This window comes from Nyctereutes procyonoides, unplaced genomic scaffold (assembly GCF_905146905.1).
Source record: "Nyctereutes procyonoides isolate TBG_1078 unplaced genomic scaffold, NYPRO_anot_genome, whole genome shotgun sequence".
In the NCBI taxonomy this organism is placed as follows: Eukaryota; Metazoa; Chordata; class Mammalia; order Carnivora; family Canidae; genus Nyctereutes; species Nyctereutes procyonoides.
The window spans coordinates 26,014,963-26,031,343 of NW_026575159.1; the positions used below are offsets into that span (position 1 = coordinate 26,014,963).

Below are 16,381 nucleotides of genomic sequence, written 5' to 3' on the forward strand. Positions count from 1 at the left end.
CTCCCCCCTCAGCAGGGAGCCCGATGCCATGCAGGGTTCAATCCCAGGACCCTGGGATCATGACCTGAGCTAAAGTCAGACACTCAATCAGCTGAGCCACCCAGGTGCCCCTGCCTGGGTTTGTTCAACAGCTGCAACAATGCACACATGCCTGCTCATTCAACCAGCTGTTGCGGCCAGGGAGGACCCGTTGCCACCACTAAAAAGACCCGCATCCCCGAGTCCTCCCAGGGCAAGTGCACTGGCCTGACTGGGTTGCTGGCCGTCATGAGCCAAGCTCCATGTCTGCCCTTCTGGCAATGAAGGGTCTGCCCATGGGCACAGGTGGTGCAGCAAGTGCTCAACTGAGAGGGCATGCGTGGGCCTGGCTAGCAGCAGTCAAAGAATGGGGGGGGGGGTGGAATGTCAAGGCCTAGGAACTGGAAGCTGTGTGTTGATGTGCCTCACGCTATGTCCCCCACAACTCCATCAGTAACAGAGCTGACATTCCCGTCTCCATTGTCCTGCTCCTTCACCATGGCTAGTTCAAGCGCTCACATGGGAAAAGACAGCTGCTGTTCAACTGTCACGTATTAGTGACTGTTGTTCACGAATACCTGCCAATGCATTTCAGGCACTGTGGCAGATTTTGTGTATGTGATGGAGAATAAAAGCATGGTCTGCTTCATGGATCCTTCTCTTTCAATATGGCAACATGTATGTGATGGTCTTAACAGCTAGTGATTACTGAGTATGTGGTACGCCAAGCCCTATGCTAAATACTTACTCCCAACCCTATTGTTATAGCCATTGTATAGATGACAAAACAGAGTCCCTGCCCATGGTCATACAATTAGTGAGTGGACTGAGCCTCTAGAGCCTGCAAACATCACACCCACGCCTCCCTTCCTCAGTGTGACCCCACACATGGAGAAGGCCCCCTGCATGGGACTCCCAGTGCTACTGCAACAGCTCTACCTTGTTTCTGAAATCAGAGAACGACAGTCACCCAAGTACTACAGCAGGCAGCAGGGACCGGAATTGGTGGATGAGCGGGACAAGCAGGTGATGCTTCCTCTCCTCCATAATCGCTCCCTCTGGACCTATGTCCAGGTTGTCCCCAAATGTCCCCTAAGGTCCTCAGAAACACTGACAAGCATTTACTGCTGTTAATCAGACACCATTATGCTGTATCCACTGTAATTGCAAAGTCTACATTTATGGAAACTATCTATATAACTATGTTTGATCAACACAGGTTGCCTTGTCTTTAAATTAAAAATATTCAAATCGACTGTAGTTCATAAACACCAGAGGGTACCATTCACATAATGTAATTAAAATATTCAAATCTGAAAGTCAGTACTATGCCTGCATGCTAAACCCAAGGCTAATTTCAGGAAACTAATTTGGATCTTTCTCAAATGACAAAGAAATCCAGAAGGTGATAGATTTTATTGGTGTAAAGAACACTGGAGAAAAGAAACCCTGGATTCAAAACGTTAATTAAATAAACAAATCACAGTATTTTCTCCCCTAATGCAAGGTCTAAATGGTCTTAGGAGAATCTTTTGCTCTGATTTTTTTGTTTTGTTTTGTTTTCTTACACAAATACCTGATAAAGCCCTCAGTGTCCTCTTCCCGTCAAGGGTTATGAATCTGATGAAGACGCTAAGCAGCCTACAGCTGACTCAAGCGCAAGCCTTGCTCGCTAGGACTGTGAACGGACACTCAGAGCTGCAATGCCCACATGACTGCTGATCAGTTATTTCATTCCAAGTGTTCCCCTGCAGGAGGGCCACCCTTGCCGCTGTGTTTTAGAACATGATCACACAGAGCTCTTAAAGGTCAGACCCCTTGATCTGGCTATTCCACGTCTGGGAATCTACTGAAAGAACGAATGTAAAACTGCACCAAAGGTGCTCCCTGCAGGACTTTTCACAACAGGTGAGCGTGGAATGCTGCTGGAAGGTCCCAACATAAGGAACTAGCTTGTTGGCACATTTATTTATTTTTTTCCCTTCTTTCACTCATTCAAAAAAAGTACTCCAGGCCCTGAGGACACAACGGGGACAAACGCAAACACATCTCGCGCTCTCTTGGAGCACACTTTCTGGAGGAAGGGACGGGCCAGACTTACAACCAGAGAAATGAGCAGGTAAGGACCACCAGCTCCCTGCAGTGATGGAGAAAGGCAGGATGCTCCAGGAGCCCAGATCAGGGCCGACTGACAGTCTAGGGGGCAGGGCAGGCTGTCCTGAGCACTGGACACTTGAGCAGACAGCTAGCTGGAGGATAAGCAGGAGTTAAGCAAGCCAGGGAAAGGGGAGGCATCCAAAATGAGGAAGAGGCACCTGCAAGACCAGATCAAGGAAGTACAAAGAGTGTCAGAGCGCCTGCTGGAGCCCAGACACCATGGGGAGCAGAGGAGGAGACATGGCTGGAGCAGCAGCAGCCCCAGAAGGCCCCGCAGGCCAAGTTCTACCAGCCGTGAGGAATTGAAGGGTGCAATCAGATGGCATTTTACCAAATCTCCTTGGCTGCACTGTGAAGAACTGAGCAGATTACAGAGCATCCTCATCACGACCTAACGTGTCACTACAGAATAATTTGTGAATAATCTGAGTAACAGAGGAAATCAAGTACAATGAGATGAGGTATTAAGAGCAAGATACAAAATTGCAGTAGAAAATAGAAAGTCAATTTTATAAACTATGTGGGCTGAAAAGAGGCTGAAAGGAAATACATTAAAAATATTAACAATGGGCAGGCTAGATGGCTCAGCGGTTTGGCGTTGCCTTCGGCCCAGGGTGTAATCCTGGGGTCCTGGGATCAAGTCCCACATCGGGCTCCCTGCATGGAGCCTGCTTCTCCCTCTGCCTGTGTCTCTGTCTCTCTGTTTCTCTTTGTGTATTCTCTCATGAATAAATAAATAAAATCTTTTAAAAAAAATTAACAGGTTATAATATCACGGTAGTGATCTTACAGATGATGCTTGTCCTTCCAGTTTTCTGGACTTCCCAATTTTCTATGCAATCTGTCTGTGTCATATTTGTGTGAGAATCTGTCTGATATGTTGATGTAACCTAGAAGTCTGTATCTGTATTTTTTTCAAAACAAAATCGTCATGCAAAGAAAGTCTCTTTCTTATTTTGTAGTTTGTACTATAAATATTAATAGAATACATGACAAATGGAATACAGCCTAAACCTGCTATTTAAACATGTGTCCATTTGCCTATTAATTAGATGACCAGTTAGCTGAACCACTCCCCGGCAGACCCCGAAATCCTGTGCAGGTAGGTAAAAGTCTACAAATCAACTTGAGACCAGAATGATCTTCAAATTTAATTCCGCGACAGTTTTGCCAAAGGAATGAGTATTTTTACAACCTCGTCAATAAATTCAGTTGCTCATAACTGTAAGGATACAGGACCGAGGCTACAAATTAATGAAGCATCCCACATGACATCATGCTCATATATTTTGTCATTTATTCTCACCACTAAACAAAGTCAGATTGTACTGGAGGCGATCTTACGGCTGGCAAAATGGAAGCTGAGAGGCAAACCCACTTGTGCCAAATACAATGGAGTAAAAGCTTCATCCAGACAACAGGTATATCCATCCTGTTCTCTCTCCTTCCCAATGCCTGCGTCATAATGGACATTTGATCTGTTGAGCTGAACCCTAGCAGAAGAGTCTAGAGCCAACCCAGGTCTATTTGGCACTAAAAGCTTTGCTTTCTTCAAGAATGGCTCATTTCCCCTCTTCCAGAAACAGGTGAAACCCAGTGGTAACTCGGCATTTTCACTGTCTTTCCTCCCAGCTAGGAAACTGCAGAGCTCAGATGATCAGTTTGCTATGCCACCTGAGCAGGTGGAGATGAAGACCCTGGCAAGGGTGTGCAAAATGTACCGACTCGTTCACTCTGGGTTGTCAACTGACCCAATGTGTTTGGAGGGCAGTTTTCAATGTTGTTTAGTTTTAAGTTCTCATAGCCTTTGAGACAGCAATTTCAACTCTAGCAATTTATCCCCAGGAAGTCACGAAAAAGTACTGAAAGACAAAAGTAGCAGAACCTTGAGGGCAGCATTGTCCATCAAGCAATGGACATAAAGCAATGGATACATAAACTACAGTGCACCCATTCAATAGCAAATGCTTTTTAAATAATGTGTACTGAAGAAGAAGATTTTCAAGGTGTGCTAAGTTCAAAACAAAGTTGATAATGGTGCATTTGCTGTTTCACATTAGAAAAAAATAACAAAATTAAAGTGCTGTAGTTTAGTATAACATGAAAAACTTATGGTGATGTATGACCCAACTGTCAACAATAGCTACCTCTGGAAGAACTATGGGTTACTTTAACCCTACATCATCTGGAGTGCTGGAACTTTCTACAAAATACTTGTATTACTTTTAAAAGTAGGGGAATGATAAAGATTTTTTTCTCATTATAAGATGTGTATCTTTAAAAGTGAGCAAATTTACTAAGGCCTTATTTATACTTTTTTATTAAGGCTGAATGTATGTTTGCCTTGAGTAAAATGCTCCATCTTCATTAAGGCCAACTGGTGCTCAGTTCCAAAAACCTGTGGATCTGCCACACATTTCAGAGAAGCAATGTGGGCTCGTAAACACTTAAGAACCATAACGGAGGTATAACAGAGGGTCTGACTCTTAGGTTGAGTCAAGAAACCAACGTCATCCACAACTCAGTTTGCAAACAGAGTCCTTGATAAACCAACGGGCTGGCCCTCTGGCCCTCTCTGGCCATCACTGGAGTCCAGCTCCAGCTGAAGTCACATGGAACAGACACTTTACCTGCTGGACTTCATGGGCTGCTCATAGGGTGTCTGCTGAATGGCATACTCCTGGTACCCTCTGCGAGGCGCCAGGTCGGCCGTGGTGGTCTCAGGGTTTGCAGCGCCTGTCTCCGGGGGCCCGGCCTCCACTGGAACAATCTTGGTGGCACCTGAGATGAAGGTACAAGTCACCGCACATTAGAGGCACCTCACCCACATGGGAGCAGTGCCCTGGAAGTGTGTTTCTTCACTGCAGGGCTCCCTTGCAAGATCGGTTTTCCTACAATTCACACATTTCACTTCTGTGTCTAGGTCTGTGTGTGTACGTGTATTTGCAGGGAAGAAAGGGCAAGTTTTCTAGTAACCTATCAAAATATCATTCTGGGCCACCTGAGTGGCTCAGTTGGTTGAGCAGCCCACTTTTGATTTCAGCTTAGGTCATGATCTCAAGGTCATGAGATGGAGCCCCACATCAGGCTCCATGGTCAGCATGGAGTCTGCTTAAGATTCTCTCTCCTTCTCCCTCTGCCCCTCCCTGCTCATGTATGCATGCACGTGTGCTCTCTTGCTCTCTCTCTCTCTCAAATAAATAAATAAATTTTAAAAAACATCCTTCTGAAGCAATTTGCACTGGATCTGTTAATAAAAACATAGAAGACAGGACATATATACACCTATGTTTACTTCCCAGGTTCTATACAGGACTACCTGTGCCCAAACTTGAGTAAATGGAAAAACTGCATCAAGATAACATGGAGCAGTGGCATCCATCAGCCATGAACAGGAACCCCAGCTGCCAGGGGTCCAGTCCCACATACGACATGACCTTACCATCAGTGGACCTGTTTCCACCCTAGCAAATGAAGGGTGTGGAATGGAAAAACTCAAAGGTCCCTTTGCTTATGCAAGTCTAGGATACAAATGGCCAAAGACCTTGTATAGCAGAGACATGGGCACACACCCACATGCACGTATCAAGTACATCAAAGAACAGGCTCCCATCTACCCCATTTCTAGAATAGGAAAGGAAATCAGTAACACTTTTACCCCCACTTACAGAAATCTCAAAGGACTGCCATCAATTTTAAAGAAGTTACCGTGGGGGAAGCCTGAGTGGCTCAGCGGTTGAGCCTCTGCCTTCAGCTCAGGTTATGATCCCAGAGTCTTGGAATCGAGTCACACATCAGGCTACCCGTAGGAAGCCTGCTTCTCCCTCTGCCTATGTCTCTGCCTCTCTATATGTCTCTTAGGCATAAATAAATAAAATCTTTAAAAAAAACAACAACAACAAAATAAAAAAAATAAAGAAGTTACCGTGGGAACCACTAGAGATGGCAGAGAACAAGAGCTGCTCCCTCTCCAAGGTTAATCATTCCCCTGATCGATACTGCTCTGAAGTCGGCTGGTGCAGACAATGTGACTTTCCAGAAAGTTCTTCCAGCCACATATTTTTATGTGCCTTATTTCCTACCAATCATCCTATTCTGTGCTGAGGTATAAAGAGGCACTTACCCAGCATTTCCACTTTAAATAAAGAGTGACTACTATTACCATTGGAAAGAGATGCTTAACAGGCTGTAGCTGCTCTTAAAATCCCACCCTTGATTTTTAAATATTATTGGACAACTATCACCCCAAGTGGAGAGGGGAAAAAAAGAACCATTATAATACTTTGGAACTTACTATCATAAACTGCTTTTTGTCTAAAGTATCCCTTCCTGAAAGACCTTTTATAAAAAAGGTAGTTATAGTATCTCTATTTTATGTGAAAGGAAAGGGAGACAGAAATCTCTGATATTATAAAATACGTGATGAGCCCACTAAAAATGCAAGACAGAAGCTGGGCAGAGGGACCAGGAGACTGCAGGTTCTGGGGAGCAGGTGCATCTGTCTGGTCTGAGCGGGTCTGTCTCTCCCAGGGACCACCCTGCTGAGTGCAGTGAGGGGAGGGCACCCCTGGGTGGGGGCCGGGCCACAGGAACAAAGGAACAAAGCATGCTCCCTGGCCGCCGCTCTTCTGATCGGGCCTATGGCAGCAACAGCAGCACCCCCACTATCTCTCCTCTGACGCTATCCACAACGACCCTGCAGGGGCGGGTAATAAAGGAAGAACCCATCAGTGAGCCAGCTGCCCAGGACCACAGGGTCCAAGCTGTCAGGCTGCCCAGCACAGACTCGCCAAAAGCTTCTTGTTTTGCCCCTTCCTCCCTGTTGTGGTCACCTGGAATAGCTTCGTGGGCCGTTAAAACCACACTTATGATGGGTTTCTTCACTCCGGAAATCTGCCCGGCCTCCTTTCCCGAGGGGATCTTCTGGACTTTCTCTGTCCTCTGCGTCCTCGGCCTTCTTGGGGTCTTTTCTCGGTCATCTTCCTTATACTTCCTTTCCAGTTCAAGGTCAGATTCGTCACCTGAAAAGCAAATAATACCGAGATGTATAAAATATCCTTTTATATCAGTGATAGAATTAGAGAGTGCCCATAACCTTTTTATGGGATGGTAAAAGAACTATATATGTGTGATATCTACACGCCGGTCCTCACTGCCGCGCGGGCCTCTCTCTCATTTCGGGCATTGTCTTTGGTTCTCCAGGCTCTCATGTGATTCAGTAAATACTCCCTGCACCGCTGCCACGGGGCCACCATCAAGGCACTAGGGACACAGTGTTGATAAGGTCAGCATAACCCTTCAGCTTGTTTTCACAAAGCCTACCAGACTTCAGAGTTATTAAAGAAGATATGGTCTCCAAGATTTACAGCCTAGGAAGAAATCATTCAAGCTACAGTTACAAGCTACCTTCTACAGTGGATATAAAGATGGATAAGGCACAGACAGGGACCGTGCCCTCCAAAGCCCTGCAGTCTGGGAGGAGAAACAGGGGTGCAAAGAGGTGTCGGCAAGGACGGTCAGCTGTGCACCAAGTGAAATGAGAAGCAATGGTAGAAACAACTCGAGAGGTCAGAAAAGGCCTTCTGGGGAGACAACCCTTCTGTTGGCTGTAAACACAGGTGTTTGTGAAGTGATGTTTGGGGGCGGGGGAGAACAGTGGGGCAAAAGGAGTATGGCGCAAAGAGGTGGCTGTGATGAAAATGGCAGCACCCCACTGTAAGAAAAGAGAGCAAAGACAAGGAGTCAACCATTAGCTCTGCATGCTGTGTGGCTACAGCTTCGTGGAGACGCATGGAGGTGGAAATAAAACCACTGGAGGCCCACGGAAAGCCCATGAGGGTCTGGGAGAGCCTCCACCACGGAGTACAGGGGAGGAGACTCTAGTGCTCATGGATGGCAGCCTAGTAGCTTGGGTGAGTGAAGCCTCCAAGCAGGGCTCTGGTGACAGAGCACAGGCCCCAGCACCAGGACAAAAGCACCAGGTCTCTTGATTGTTCAAAGGGAGATGAGAAGGGCACCGGGGTGGCTCAGTAGTTGAGTGTCTGTTTTTGGCTCAGGGCGTGATCCTGGGATCCTGGGATCGAGTCCCACGTCGGGTTCCCTGCAGGGAGCCTGCTTCTCCCTCTGCCTGTGTCTCTGCCTCTCTCTGTGTCTCTCATGAATAAATAAAATCTTAAAAAAAAAGGGGGGGGGCGAGAAATCCAGATTTTTTTTTACATGACATCTTCTGATTTTTTGAGGTTGACTCTAATCTAAAAAAAATCTTAAAACAATGGCAGGGCCAAGCAAACCATGTCTGAGGCGCACCTGACCCAGAGCCCTCCTCCACCACTGTGGAAGGCAGTGGGGAGCCACCGAAGCATGTGTGTTGATGGAAGGACTCCACTACATCTGTGCTTCAAACACCGGCCACCACTGGGGAGGAGGAACTGAATAGGTTCAAAAGACATTTCAACACACCAAAGAATGGATGTGTCAGCCACAGAAGGAACAACAGCTAACCTCAAACAGCTAGACCTGGCAGGAGCCTGAGGGTAAGAAACACTTGGATGCCAAAGTGAGGCATAAAAGGGCGAGCGAGCTCTCACCTGCAGGCTGTTCCAGATTCCTAAGGAAATGCAGGGAAGGAAGGAGAAAGGCGTTTTCGGTCTTAGAATCACAACCACAAACCTGAAATAACCTGCCCAAGAATCACCGCCCAGAACGTTGTGACAAGTAGAAGGAGCAGCTCCCGACAGCCCATTAGCTGAGATGAGTGCGGGGTGGGTGTGTGGTTGCAGGACAGGCCCACGGGCGGATGGACAGTGGGGGTTCAGACAGTACTTTGGGCGGGGGCGTCACGTAGGAGAAGTTGGCACCATGCAGGAATAAGGCACAAGCTGGAAGAGACCGGAGAAACCTAAGGGGGACTGCCTGGGACAACTCGGTAAGCACAAGTTCTCGGGGAGGAAGGTGGGAGCTGGCAGGAGGAAGGCTCTCAAGATGAGGCTAGGAAAACTCGCGGCTAGCGGGACAGATGGACCAAAACAAACACTAATGTTCTGTGCTCTACAGATGAAGTCTTTTGCTCCCTGTCCCCATAACCCAGGTGCCTGGAACATGTGTAGGCCTGGTGGAAACAGTCCTAGGGAACTTAATTGACTGGAAGGGGTCCTTAGTCACGCAATTAGTGTGAGCGCTGAACACGGTAACACTGAACTGAATAGAAAAGTTAGCAGATGACAGCATGAATCAGACAGGCCGTGCATCACTCCTACATCTCTCCAAGGCCAAAGGGGAAAGTCAAGGACTGTCACATAGGTTCATCCGCTGAAGAACATGACAACTCCTGCAGAGCTAAAGCACAGGGCAAAATGAGCATCCTGCAAAGTCATCCCAGTGCTCACGTTCTGTGAGGTTTGATTTGCACCATGCCTAACAGGAATCTTAATATCATTTTGCAGTGGCTACATTAAAAACATTTCAAAAAGTCTACAAACTGCCTGCGTCACAGAAGTTCCTTATGGGGCCTACCTATTCGGCGATACGCACGCATAAGCAACTACAGGAGAATATAGTGGATGCTTCGAGAAGGTAGAAACGACACATCAAGGGATTCTTGTGCTTTTAAAATGACACTCCACTTTATAAAAGAACTTACCCAGGGATACAATTCAATCTGTGGGCGACACAGCAGGAATAGATATATTCATATAATAAACAAAACAAGAAACAAAAACAAAAACCACCCTGAGAATTTGAGCTTGCCATAAGCTGAACCCGGTTAACAACATGAATCATCTAAAAAACCAAAAGCATACACACAGCGTTAGCCTGCATAATCAGAAGGGACCTCATGGCCGTGCCCTGGATTAACTGGATCTTGACTCTGCTTCAGGCATCATAAGTTAGGGTCTGGAAGAGCCTGGTTTGGCCTGGGGTGGAGAAGAGGAAAAACTGGGTAAGACTCTCACCTCCTCCCCTTCAGCGCTCTCGCCTCGGCCACAAGACCCACTCCCGGTGCCCATGCCTCAAGGGTGGTGCTCCTCCCGCTGTAGGGGCAGAGAACGCTGCCCCAAGCCCAGCCCCCCGGCAGCTGGGGGCCTGGCTGTAGGCTGCCAGGGGCCTTCTGGAAGCTAGTTTTCCTCCCTAAGAAGAAAGAAACACCCCTCTTCTTCAACTGGACGTTACCATGTCCGCTGCCCAGCACTGAGACAAATAACTGTAAGAAACTATAAGACATCAAGCAAAAGATGAGTCAATGCCTTGAGGCTCTTGAAGGGAAGGATGGACCCTAGGACCCTCATGGCAGCTGTGCCACTGAGCCCACCCAGGAACCACTGGTCCTCAGACACCTCGTTACCCAAAAGAACAGCCATCCTCATCCTCAAACACGTCTGTAGATGGTGCCTTGACCAACACACTCTCCAAACCATTCTCCATCCTGACCCTACAGTGAATCCTTTCAAAATTCAAATTTGCCCCTGTCCCTGCCATGTTTAAAACCCTTCAACAGCTCCCTCCCACCTCCATTAGGAAAAAGTGCTAGATAAAGCCCTCCGGGATTTGCTCTAAATCCTTTCTCATGACCCCGAGCTCTCAAGGCCATGACTCCAACACACGCCCACCAGTACTTATCTGCTCACCCCTTTGGGCTAGAACCACACTGGATGACAAGCTGACCAAATACCCAGGGTGTTCAGTCTCTGGACCCTGCACACAGGTAACACACAACACCCTCACTTCCACACACCCTGCCTGTCCAAATGACAAACTAAAAGGCACGCACATTTACACACACGCATACACCACCATATCACCGTTGTTGATGGCTGGACTTCCCACACTGCTTTGCAATTTTCAGAGGCCTCACCGTGCTGTGATCTCCTGGAGGGGAGGTGTCCATGTCTCCGTGATATTTTACAAGCCTAGCATAGGCCTAGAGCAGAAAAGGGGCCTAGCCTAGGTGACAGACGCATTCTGCTGTGCTCAAAAATGCCCAGCTGGAACCCCTGGGTACAAGCCAGCAATAGACTTCAGCTAGAAATTTCCAGCAGTCAGAGCTGTCCAACGAGGGAAGGGTGGTTTTTAGTGATGCATTTCCAAGGATGGTTTTCAAGGAAGCTTCAGCTACTGTTCATGATGCTGTGGGGAAGACTGCACTCCTGGGAAGTCAGACCAGGCAACCGTTGTATCTCTAAATGCTAAGCCCTTCACTCACAGGGATAAAGGACAGCTGGGAGAAAGGCAGGCGAGAAAGAGACAAACCCCCACCCCCAAGAGGAAACTACCCTTAAAAGGATTTTATACCACCCTGGGAGGGGCCCTCCACCCTTTCCTGAGTGGCAGATAGGTGACAAAAACCTGACTGGGTGACAGACACAGGGAGGACTGATCAGATTAAAGCCTAAGAAACCCCTAGACTTGGAAACCCTGGGGGCATCCCCCAATCCTGCTGCTCCACAGGGCCCCCTTTGGTGTCCTAGCTGAGCCCAGAAGTGTAGACGGCTCAATATGATGGGAGGCAGCCCTCAACCCTCATTGGTTGGGAACAGACGCTAAGACACTCCCCACTGAAGGCTGCCCCAAATGCACATCCTTCCTCAATTCTCCGTGGCCTCATGCAATGTGGAACCACAGCCCATTCAGCTACATTCCATTCTCAAGAGCTTCCCAGGTCACCATGCGATAAGTTTTCCCACTGATTCAGGCACCACATGGCGAGCACTGTCCTCAGTGGCCTCGGAAATGATTCTTGGAGGTGGTGAGACATGATCCCTCGAGCAATGGAGCATGATGGAAAGGACACAGTTTCCAAAGACAAAGCAGCGCACGCGTTCAGGGAGCAGCACTTAATTCCAGGTAAAATACCACAAATGAGAGTGGCAGGCCAAGAGGCAGACACAGACCACGATGACCCTCAATGCCACCCAGAGACCCTGGGCTACAAATGTAGACAGCTACGTAGAGCAATCCCAGGTTGTTTATGGGGTTCCTGCGAGCCATGCTCCTCAGGCCCTGGCCCCGCTCTGAGAGCCGCCACAACTACCTATTTTTCATTTGCAGCCACAGCTCTAGCACAGAGTAGGTGTTCAATACTTGTCTTTCATGGAAAGGAGGGAGAATGAAGAGAAAGGGTGAACATCTAAATAAAAGCCTTGCTAGTCATGTGCTCACTCCCATTTGGACACCTGACCTGCTCTGCTTGTTCCTCAACTTCCCTAGATCCTCACTGGAGCCCTCTCTGCACTCTCCCAAGAGGTCTTTTCTCTGCTGAAATGCCTCGTGGGCTCAGCCTGGAGGTCATGCTGGTGCGCACTCTCCCGAGGGCTTGCTATTTCCACCGGCCTGCATTGCAGACTCCCGCACGCTGATTCTAGATACTCGCCTGAATCCTTTGAGTTACTTCTTAAACTTTCCATTTCATCCCAGCTAATGTCTACATTCCCTCTGGTTTCTTTTTCCTTCTGATATCCAATAGCTCCATGATAGGTGCCAGTAGTACATCATATGCACGGCTGCTGGTGAGCCACGCTGCAAAGGGTCCACTGGAGGGCACATCCGGCATCCCCCAAGTCGGGGGTGAGCAGGAGCTGGACTTGACTGGGTGGCATCGAGTCTCACTCAACCACTTACAGTGCGACTTTGGAAAACTGATTAACCTCCATAAAATCACTCAGAAAAAATAAAATAATGACAGGGACCACCAAGGACTGACTGCTTTGAGGACGAAAGGAAACAGCTCACAGTCAAGTCCCAGCACACACTAAATATCATCATCTCTGCCTTCTCCTGGGAACACCTGAGATGTTGCCCTGAAGACTCTTCACGCCACACCACACCCTCAAAACCATTCTCATCCACCTGCCTTCACAGTCAACCCTGACAGGCTTAGTTAGGGCTGCTGCCACAGACTGGGGTCTTAAAAACAACAGACATCTGTTCCTCCTGGCTCTGGACACTAGAAGTCAGGGATCAAGGCAGATTTGGTCTCAGGTGGAGGAGGAGGCAAGGGGCTCCTGGTCCTCAGGTGGAGGAGGGGGCGAGGGGCTCCTGAGGCCTCTCTGATGGACTAACCCCATTCATGAGGGCATGGCCCTCAAGACCCAATCATCTCCCAAACGCCCCACCTTTCGATACTGTCATCTTTGGGGATTAGGAGCTCAGCATCTGGAATTGTGGAGGTAGAAAGGGTCCGGGGGACACATTCAGACCATCGCAGGCTCATGCATTAGTAATAAGGTCTGGAGGCAGAGGCAATCTGGGGGCACAAGCCTCCCCACCCCTGCCCCTCAGCATCTGCTAGGTTTGTCCTTCTATACATCCCTCTCAGAACAGATTCTATCCAGAGTGAGAACTCAGCTCTCCGCAGAGAGACCTGTGAGGGAGCCCTCACCCGCACATTCTTGCAACAAACAAAACCCTCCTCTTCTGCTGAAAGTACTTGAAGTCTTCCCAAAATATCTTGATTTTGGGTGTAGCTTTAAGATTTCTAAACACCCTGCCATGCAAACTGAACAAATATCTAACATAACGTGCTCCATTGGCATGAGCAATGATTAATATTTAAAATATGTCGGGCAATGACACAGCAGCATGCTAAGAGCAACAGCAAGAATCTGGGGGCCACTGTAGATTCAGTGATCTTAAAGATCGAGTCACTTCAGACAGCTGCCTGTCATCAGGCCGTGGCTACCCCACCAACTCAAAGGAAAGCTGTCTCCCCTGTCAAACTCTCACTATCACACCTAGACGGCTTCATGGTGACTTGCTGGGAAACAAGCAGCCTTGCCCAGTCTGTCCTGGAAACACGTGAGAGCCCTCGGAGCTTTGATTTATTAACTGGGCTTGAGAAAGTAAATTGTAGACAGTCTCAACCGTGACTATCATGAGCAAATCCGATGCTATGAGCCTTACGGGAAACACAGGGTGAAGGGCATTTTGCAGACAGCCACATTCCTGGGTGACCAGACCAGCCACTCTTCAGAGGAGCACGGTGTTAGGCACATCTGAGTGCCTCCCTGCCTCCTCCCCAGGCCGCCTGCTTCTCAAGTCTCCCTCCACTCCAATCTCCTCCTCTGGTGTTTCTGCATCTGGGGTGTGTAGCATTGCTGCAGCACGGAGGAGTCTGGGTTCCAGTCTCTGCTGGTAATAATCGGCACCGGTCCTACTGCCAGCATCACTGGTCCTCTGAAAGTCGGGGGAGGAGAGAGCCCCAAGGCCCCCTAAGGAACCTTCCCTGCGAAGTCCCGGCTCTCCACCCACATCTGCCACCCAAACTCTCCCAGGACTCCCCATCCTTTGGGCACGCTCAATCCAGACCCAACACTGCTGGAACCTGAGGCCAGCCACCAGCCTCTGTGGACACGTTCACTTTTACTTTCATGACGCTCTGGGGCTGTGGCCTGGATGGGCCAAGACAACTGTGGGTTTGACTTCAGAGCCTGTCTCTTCAGTTTGCCTGCTTGCTACTTATTCTCTCCTCACTCTGGTTAAATATTCATATCAAGCATTGCTCTTCTGAAAACAGAATTTCTATGTCTAATAGCAAGTTCAACAATACTTTTCTATACCACTTAATAAAGCATTCTCTTTGTAAGTTGACTTCTTGCTCTCCCTATCTTCCCACATCTTCTCATTTTCCCACATCTGTAATTCTTAAACAAAACATCATTTCTGCCCAAGAGAAATAAATATTTCCTTGGAATTATCAAAGGACGACAGAATGTATTTGTTCTTTACTTGCCACAGGTCATCCGACAGACACTTAGGGAGCACCAGGTACCGTCCCAGGCATTCAGGACACCGTGTGTACAAAACAGAGAAAGATCCCTGCCTCCTGGAATTCACGTGCTAGCGGGGACATTCAATATATTTAAAGCATGATAAATAGGCCAATTACATAGCATGTTAGAAGGTAATCAGGCACCTGGAGGCCGGGTAGGTCCAAATGTCCACACAGTGCGGAGGCTAGCGCTCTAGTCCCGATGTAACGAACACAACTCATGCATAATTTCCTAATGATGAGAACTGTCACTGTGACATGGCCTATTTATTCACTTGTGGCTTGGTTGTATCTGTTCCCCCCATCCCTCCCCACCCCCATCCCCACCCCCCAGTGATGTGAGTGCAACAAAGCACGGCAGGATGTAGCCCATTTTGCAGGACGCCTAGGGACCTGGTAAAGTGGAGACAACAGGGCCTCACACTTCACCCAGTGGGCAAGTCAGCCATTCATTAACCAGAGAACAAGTGAAGGCCCCTTGGATGCCTGGCCCTGTGCCAGGCTCTGGGGACCCAGAGAAAAGCCAGGCCGTTCCTGCCCCCAGAGAATCTGAAGCTCACCCACTCGACAGATGACAGACGAACAAACACCGACCACCACCCCAACCCTTAGCATGCTACACAGGTCGCCACCTCCTTCTGTCCTCGGGCCCTTATGAACTTGCTCTGTCCCTAGGCCGGCTCAGTGAGGGGGAGCGGCGACAGGACCGAGAGACCCTCCCCCATTAGGCAGCACACCCAACATCATACCTGAGTTCATCTGCAACAGAGCAAGGGCTTCCCACTGCCCACTCCTGCCCCTGATGGGCGCAGAAAAAGAACAGAGTGCATGGACAGGAACCAAATGAACAGCCGGGCTCCATGGTGGAGCCTAATGTCATCTCAAGGAGACTGAGAGGACAGATGGGCCTGGCCACTGGGCCGAGAAGTGATCTGCACACCCATCCCTCTGCTCTATCCCTGGGGAAAGTGCTCGGCAAGCACGCACCTCGGCACCCAAACACTGCCCCCAAATAACCTCTTTCCTCCTAGCCCACTCCCCTCCAACAAGGCCTGGCCCACCCGCGTGCAGAAGGCTAGGTGGGTAGGGGCAGGACATAAAGGCTGGCATAAAGGCTGGGTGTACCTTCAGTTGAGTCCCCACAGGCAGCAAGGGGCCATTTGCTCCCAATCGCGCACCCCCCCACCTACCTGCCACAGGAAGGCACGCTGCGCACTTGACCACACAGCTGGCCACCCTGCTGCAACAGACTGCACCCGGGGCCGAGCATTTAAAATCCCACTGTGGCCTGTCGGTGTTGGTGGCCCACAGCCCCTGCTCTGCAGCCATGCTCCCTGCTAAGAAGAGGTGATTCTTGGAATGTAAAGAAAACCAGAGTTTCGGTTCCGTTCACACAGGGAAAGGCCTATGCTCTCTGCACGGAGACAAAGGCCCCTGATGATA

At 48.9% G+C, this 16,381-nt stretch overlaps 1 protein-coding gene across 4 annotated transcripts in view; it reads right to left on the reverse strand.

Moving 5' to 3' along the window:
- ZFAT (zinc finger and AT-hook domain containing) overlaps nt 1-16,381 on the reverse strand; it is a 273,128-nt gene that overhangs the window by 105,360 nt on the left and 151,387 nt on the right. For all 4 annotated transcript variants that reach the window (XM_055314428.1, XM_055314427.1, XM_055314426.1 and 1 more), the window contains 2 exons: nt 7,008-7,196; nt 4,806-4,956 (listed from right to left, as the gene is read on the reverse strand). In XM_055314428.1, the coding sequence (XP_055170403.1) occupies nt 4,806-4,956; nt 7,008-7,196 (340 nt within the window). The remainder of the gene's footprint in view (nt 1-4,805; nt 4,957-7,007; nt 7,197-16,381) is intronic.